We start from the raw sequence: 8,109 nt of genomic DNA, 5'->3' as shown, positions 1-8,109 counted from the left end.
GTGGTGCTTTATGAGGGCTTCTTGCTGATAGCTTTGATCAAAAGTCTTCTGACTGTAACAGTATTTACAGGTAATTTTCGATCACCTTTGATCTTTCTGGCTGAATGTTTGCCATTCTGACTATTCTTCAATCCATTTTAACAGTAGTTGCTCGTTTTCTTCAGTGTGTTTCAGGTTTTTGTTGCCATTTTAAAGCATTTGAGATAATTTTAGCCGAGCATCCTATCATTTGCTGCAATTCTGTATGTTTTTATCCCTTCTTTAATCAACTTACGTTATTCCTCCAAACAATGTTTGGAATGGTCCATTTTACTTCGCAATTCAGAAGGAAATATATTTTACAACAATGTGTGAAACATTTGCTTCCCTTTTTCCTTAACAAAGGACAATTAATGACTCCTGTACTTTCACAGAATGAATGCATTCTCTAATTAAACTCCACACTGATTTTATTTTCAATCAATGGGCCAATTACTCAGAACGAGCAGTGTGTGTGTCATGACAGTTGGATCTGTTGGTTTTTCTATTAAACTATTGCATCTACATGTAAATTATTTGTTGCACTGAAATATCACTACTACTCATAACAGTGGTTCATCACGTTGTTGTACTGCTATTTTTTCACGCAACTGTATATATTATTTCCATAATTTTCACCATCTCCCCACCCACCATATCTTGAAATTGTTATTTACACCAGTGACTTTGACATGTGAAATAATCAATTTCAACAATTTCAATCAAAATCTGAGATGTGGTGGTCTGTCATGGAACAACCCCACTGAAGAAGATAACAGTGGTTACCCAGACCTCATTGTGGGTTGTGAAGGGCCACTAGTGTCAATGGCACAGATAGTTAAAGTTCGTTCAACCAGTGACCTGCAATTCACAGCTGCTGCTACCCAATTATTGATAAATTTGGGCATTACGGTGGGAATCGACCAATTACAGTTGATAAAACAGCCTGTCTGGAAAAAGTAAAGCGCAAATGGGTGTCACAAACAAGAACAGAAAGAGATCGGAGTACGTAAAGTATATTTGTGTAAATGTCTGACACTTTTTGTAAACATAAAAGGAAAAATGATAAACATTAGAAGTAGAAAAAACTATTTCAGGTATTGAAAGATGCTCCTGATTTAAAACCTTTGTTATGCAGATGCATGCTGTTTAATCACCACCCATGTATGTGGCTTCCAAATACTTTTTAATTTTTGGAGTGATGCAGTTAACACTGGTGATGTTGTGCAAATTTGTAATCAACTGATATTTTAATTGGGGGAGATGTGTATTAAAATGCATGCATACAGTACACACAAAGTTTTATTTGAGTGGAAACAAATGTAAAAACCTAAGCTATATGGAAGGCCAATAAGGATAGTGAGTGGGGGCCTATACTGGTGCTGCCCCAGTACAGTGACAGATTAAATGAAGCAATCTTATTAAGTCAAGCATCTTAACACAGTAGCATGTTGTGAAATGCTGTGGGCAGAGGTCATGCTGTGCATTTTTCATAGCTGGATCTTTACGCATAGTTTCCAGGCTGGGGAGGTTTCACACCCAGTTGGGCTATTTCTTAAATCTGTGATGCGTAAAAAAAAAAATGGCTTGGGTGTGACTCATTTTGATTGCTTCTGTTCTTTGAGATAATACGAAGGTTAAAGCCTGGGGCGTAGCTGGTAAGTAATTCATCCTTATTTGACTGCAATGTTTATAATAAACTATTAGAAACATTTATGAATATTTTTAAAGGAATGGGTTCTTAGAGGTGTCATTTCTTTTTGATAAGGAAAGTAAGTTAAAAGTTGACATCCACGCTGAATAAGAAAGTAAACAAAAGACCCAACGTCTGGGTGACACTCCTGATGAAGGAAATGTTGGGTCTCTTACTTTATTTCATGTTCAACGTGGATATACAGTAACCTTTTTTCTTTTTCTTTGCCAATCCATTCGGACACTTCACTATGTTGGTTAATCAGAAAAGAAGTAAAAAGGCAGCACGCGTACCCAAATGAGCTCCAATATTTTTACTTTACTGTTCATTTAAAGAAATCCATTTAAAGGCTTTGCTCTTTGAGTTGTTCCCCCTGACTTAGCCATTCAGAAAAAATACTCTCCAAATATAACTCTGTGGACCCACCCACACATGCAAATTAAGGACCAATTGACCAATCAGAGTAGCAAAATTTTTAACTAAGCAGTAGGAAGGTGTATTGAGGTGGCAGTTTGCTTGCTTGAAATGGACGAATCAATATTGGGCTATAATATGTGGGATTGGGTGGGACTGTGAGTATAAATGGGCTGTAAAGTGCCTGACAAATCTGCCAACCCTGTCTGTCCGTCACCTTGATTTAAGGGTGCTGGTCAAGCTTTATACTACTTGCACTGTTACAAGGATGTTAGGGGTTTGCGATACGAGAGTCCGTAATGGCCATGGGCCTTGTGAGAACGTCATAACCAACAAGTACCTGGGTGACAAAATGAAAAGTAATGGTCACTTCTACGGTAGCCTCCATAATGTTTGGGGCAAAGACAGTATTACTAAAGTCTTGGCTGTTTTCAGCTGGAGTGAGCCACCACTGTGTAGCATCTTCTGTAGCGAGTGCCATCATGGAGGACAAGAAGAAGTGCTGTGCTTGGGGTCACAGAGTGAGGAGGAGGTGAGAGCTGAACTACCAGCGTTGTGGTTTAAAATTGAAAGACAACTGCAAGCCATCGACAGTATTCAAGCCTGGACACAGACTGGCATCCCATAAAGGGAATTTTAAAGTAAGTGGCATCCCATAAAGGGAATTTTAAAGTGTGCAGTTTTGTTCTGGTTTTTAATGCACGTTCTGTTCATTTTCTTCCTGCATCCTCCTGCCCCTGTTCTTAGCCCCCAAAAAAGTTAAACAGCCCTGTAACTTGAAAGACTCTTATAATATACAATATTTACAGTATACTCTTACAGTGGGGATTTGGTCCTTTTAGCCACATGAAGTCTTTAACATTGAACTCAACTGCTGGTAGATGAGGTCAAAGTGCTCAGTTTTGATCTCCTCTCACTGTATTTCTTGGTTTCAGTCCTAGTTCCAATGCAGTCTGCTTGTGGTATTACTGACATCTTTTGCTGTCTTACTTTACATGTCAATAATTATGACTTACCACAAGATTCAACCAGTTGTTGTTCTCATTTTTTATGCCATTTGAGATAGTCTTTAGTGTGCGCATTACCAGCCGAGGTGGCACATGTCACTCCTCTCTTCAGACCACTTGTGGTAGAAATCAACATCTTGATGAAGGAAAGAAACATATCCTCTAACAGGACAAGTCAGTAATCAGGCAGGAGAAAAGCCTGTCCATCTGTGTCACTTATTACTCTTCAGCTAATGTCTAAATGCTGTTACCATAAAATTATTCTTCCACACCCTCCAATAGCTGCTCTATAGCAGCATGTGTTTACTTCAAATTGTTGATACTGTCTATGGAGTAGTTGGTGGGTCTGCCCCTGTATATAGGGTGGTCCGGATCTAATTATGCAATTTTCATTACGCCATAACTTCAGTTTATTACATAGAAAACCACCCAAAAAAATCCTGGATCATCGATAAGTGTGCGAACTGACGACATGTAGAATCGTCTTTGCGCTGAACTGGAATTGTCCCCGCATAAATCAAAGTCATCCAGACGATCTAGATCTGCATAATTAGATCTGAACCACCCTGTATATGGAGACCCTTGTGAGATGCTGCACTCCTTCTTGACCACTCAGGTTGACTGTTACATGGTGTCTGATGATGAAAAGCAACTAGGCCGATTTCAGGGCTAAAGGGAATGAATTATGTGAAAAGATTAACAGAGCTGAGCCTTTACAGTTTAAGCAGAAGATGATTAAGAGGTATTTAAAATTATGAAGGGAATTAGAACAGTGCATTGAGACTGTTACTTTAAAATAAGTTTAGCAAGAACACGGGGACAGTAAGAAGCACTAGACTCTAATGTCCAAAAGAATGAACAACTAAACTGTAGTGCTAGCTAATAAAGTCTTTCGAGCTTTTGTATTTTGATTATTACCAAGATGGGAATTAACCTTTGGGGCCAATCATGTGCATCTTTTACACTTCACATTAAGGAATATTAAAAAAAAACACTTGAAAGTAACTTTCAAGGTTTAATATAAATAGAAATATTACACATTTACATGAAATTACAAAATACATAATTAAGCAGAAACGTTTAAGATCATCTAATTAAAAGCACCACTTTTACAGTATACTAAGCAAGAATGATCTTTGAACACATGTTCATTATGAGGATAAAATATTTCAAAATCTGCATTCCCATGATATGCACTTTTACTCTTTTGACATTTTCACTAAGAATTCCTTGTCAATCTCAAAAAGGCGCCATCCTTCCTGCGATGACAAGTCCGAAGCACCGCGCCGCTTGTAGAACTCGATGGATGGAGTGTTCCATTCTGCAACTATGAAGTGCATACCACTGCACCGAGTTTTTACTGCAGTCTGTTAAAAATAAATAAATACATAAGTAGGTACAGACATTGAACATTTTGTCCTCTGTGCATTTATCTTAAGTCTGTATGAGCTTTACTTACGTGGCTCAACTTCTTGAAGATTTCTGAACCTATTCCATAACCTGCAATAGATGACGTGCAAAACGTTAACCCATGTTTAAAAAAGAATGAAAGATTTACAAGGATAAGAAATTTCATTCAAAAATTCAAGGACTAATATACCTCTGTATTCCTTCATGACATAGAAGTCTTCCAGATACAGGAGTTTTCCAATCCAAGGATCATATGTGAAATAGTACATTGCAAAGCCAACGACAGTGTACCCTACAAGGAAAAAAGCAAATGATTAAATTATCAGTGTATTGAAGTGTTATCAAGTTCAATCTGTAATTATCATAAAAAAAAAACATACTACAACCACCAAGAGGAAGAAACCTTACAAATCAGTAAAGTCGAGGACAGGTTTCCGTCAGAAAAATACATTACTATAAAACAAAGACTGTGCACAGAGACGCTAACAACTTGGTTTTCAAGGTCAGAATCTTTACCCTTCTCAACATTTACAAACCCTGTTTTGAAGTTAACAGTAGACAGGAATAACAAAAGCCACACAATTTACACGGTAGGTCAAAACCTTCTACAAAGTTATCTCACATACATCAATATGACAGACAGCACTCCTACAGACATAAGCTTCAGCGTTCCTTTTCAAGATGAGCACCGAATTGACTGCACCCAGACTAGAGCAGTAATCCTCTCTGGCCAAGGACAGGATTGAAGTTTAAACAGGTGAGGGTAGTAAAACAAACACCCTTTGCAAGAAGTAATCTTCAAATCTGGAATCACTGGGGAAAGCCAATGTCACTTTTTTGTCAGTTTACACAATTTTTTTTTTAAATGCAGAAAAGAATACTTCTTTATCACCTTGTTAAGGTGCGCGGAGAGTCTGTTGCTAACCAGTAAAGTTCTGATCTACCGTGTACAGTTTCAGGCAATGGGTCATGGCACATCGGACCTTACCTCTTAGGAATGTTACTGAGTAATGGATCTTTCAGTTACCTCCCCGCCCACCCATGTACATGCCAAGGGCCTTGTACATGGCAAAGCTAGAGACTGTAACCTGAAGATTGGGGATAAATTGAGAGAATACATTTCAACATCAATACAGAATGCAACAAAAGTAGGGTAAATATAGTAGCATGCTCTCGCCCTATACTTTACACTTCACATCCACAGTAGACAAGATACATCTTAAGTACTTTGTTGTAATATATAAACTTTTAACATTTACTTTTAATGTAGAAAGATTTTTTACAATTGTTATATGCTCTATACTTTTATATATTGATAGCCTAGTAATGAAAAAATAGGATTACCCTCAATGGACTGAGGCTCCTTTGGCACTTCAGCAACAATGCAGTGGTAGAAAGGGTGGTCACCAAATCCATCTTCTAGTAGTTCTGCAACAAAAAGAATGCAGGTACTTATACTTCTGAAATGAAAATTAAAATAACTTTTTCAAACCCTGCTTAATCCTTAGGACGAGACCTACAAACAGAGGTCCCGATTTGTGTGGTCACAACAGATCGCTGGGCATCATTCAAAAGGAGTAGGGTGTTTCTCAATTTTCGGACTAAATTGCCCACGGCAGCCTACTACATTCTGTCCCCCTAATCATCCCCAGCTCCGAACTGGCTAATGTGTCTCTCTCATTTGTTTATCACCTAATAGCTAAAATGTGGTGAACAAGAACGGCTGCCATCACATCATCCATCTGGATGCTGTACATTGGGAGAGGTTGAAATGGTTATGTCTATGTAAAGTGCTTTGAGTAGGTCAGAAAAGTGCTAAAGAAATGGATTTAATTGTTAAGTTAATCCAGTTCAGGATCATGGAAGATCTAAACTGGGCCATTTAATTTACATTAATTAAAACAGCTGCTTTTAGAAACACTCCAAAGTATGTTTGCCATGTCAAAATACAGTAGCAGTTACCCACACTGCCGTTAATGTAGCTTTCAAGTACAGGCTTTAAAATGTTCATTTTAGTGGGGCTGTTTAATCACAATTCATTTTCTCATTTTTTAACAAGATTTATGTTTAAAATCAAAACTAGCAGTATATTAAATCTACTGAAATGTTACTTCTTCCAAATTTGAGACAGAAGTCTCAATTGTTCCCTAAAAAGCACACATCTGGCTAGGCCTTTTTTTACCACCTACTGGTTAACCACGAAGACAAAAGTGCAAAAATATCAGTTTTAAAGAGGACTTTTTTTTTTTTTTAATACACCCACATAAATGCTAAATTTACATTGAAAAGTAAAGTAAATAATGTGACTGGGTCCAAAATGTTAATTTAACACAATAGAATATTGAAAAATGTACCTTTTCAGTCAAGATCACTTGATCTTCCATTTCTTCATATTTAGCAAGTTCCTAAAAGAACAACAAATAGGTTATTAAGCCAAATCATGACACCTGCGGTTTGTTCCCTGCCTTGTGCCCCGTTTTGGCTGGGATTGGCTCCGGCAGACCCCCGTGACATTGTAGTTAGGATATAGCGGGTTGGATAATGGATGGATGGAAAACATGACACTGAAAAATACACAAACATACTGACAGAGTTGCAACGTGGTAAACAAGATAAACATGTCGGTGATTAACTACAATCATTCGCATTTCGAGGCCATCGCGTCCTGTTGCGCAATAAACCTTCGTTCGTCATTCTGCCTCTGACTCATTTATGGCGGAAATAACGGGAGGGGGTAGGACAGGGGACAGCACGGGATTTACTAAACCTCTCGATTCTCCTTGCATAAGCAGAACGGCATTTTTGATTCCGTATTCACTTTCAGTTTTTTTGGATAAGGCACTTCCTCTAAGACAGTACAGATAATCGGCATCGCTAATTCACAATACAAAGTTTTAAATTCTTCCCTCCAACTTTTAATCTGTAATATCTAACTGGAGGCTTTCCTATATGTATTCTGAACTTTCAGTTATATGTCTTTAAATAGTCCTTACTCGCAAAGTCTTTACTGGCTGGATTTAATCATTCGTCAGTTACACCACAAAACATTACCAGGATCTCAATGTAAAGACGGACAGCGCTTACCTTTATGAGTCGCAGTATGTCAGAGACGTCCTTGGGTTCAGCCTTCCGTAATATATACTTGGCCATTTTCGTCTTTTACTCTTTTTCCCTTTTCTGACTAATCCCCTGTACTTGAAAAGTAGTAGGAGGTGTTTCTTCATCAGTTTCCCAGCAGCTTACCCTCGAAAGTCAGTCCGGGACGCTGACCCGTCAACCAGGCCTTACATGCAGCTTTCGCCAGTGAGCACTTCGCCGCTAATGAGGCCGTACCTGTCGCCTGCTTTTATAAAGCTCTGATGTCGCAATCCTATACTGTATATCTAGTCGGAACTGGCCAATCAACTGAGGCGCAGGTCGTGACGTCACCGTTACTGGCTGCGTGAGATACTCGTGATGTTTAGTTTCGGATCCGTTGAGGAAGAAAAAACCAAAAGAAATATTTCAATGCGTTGTGTTTACTAATTACTTTATATTGTTTCTTTTTTGATTAAAAATATAGCTTCT

The 8,109-nt window shown here is 38.2% G+C and overlaps 1 protein-coding gene across 1 annotated transcript; it reads right to left on the bottom strand.

Annotated features, from left to right (window-relative positions):
• Window positions 1–4,134: 4,134 nt before the first annotated feature.
• Window positions 4,135–7,846, bottom strand: LOC120519299 (diamine acetyltransferase 1-like). Its single transcript, XM_039742424.1, has 7 exons — window positions 7,627–7,846; window positions 6,897–6,947; window position 6,035; window positions 5,887–5,970; window positions 4,733–4,834; window positions 4,592–4,632; window positions 4,135–4,499 (listed from the first exon to the last, which is right to left on the bottom strand). Exons 1-7 carry the CDS (start codon window positions 7,690–7,692, stop codon window positions 4,332–4,334), a joined length of 513 nt encoding a protein of 170 aa, XP_039598358.1. The 5' UTR covers window positions 7,693–7,846; the 3' UTR covers window positions 4,135–4,331.
• Window positions 7,847–8,109: the final 263 nt, after the last annotated feature.

The sequence above is a fragment of the Polypterus senegalus genome, unplaced genomic scaffold, assembly GCF_016835505.1.
Source record: "Polypterus senegalus isolate Bchr_013 unplaced genomic scaffold, ASM1683550v1 scaffold_3132, whole genome shotgun sequence".
NCBI classification, from domain to species: domain Eukaryota; kingdom Metazoa; phylum Chordata; class Cladistia; order Polypteriformes; family Polypteridae; genus Polypterus; species Polypterus senegalus.
Note: the sequence above shows the minus strand (reverse complement) of the source record. Positions and strands in the feature narration are given on the sequence as shown.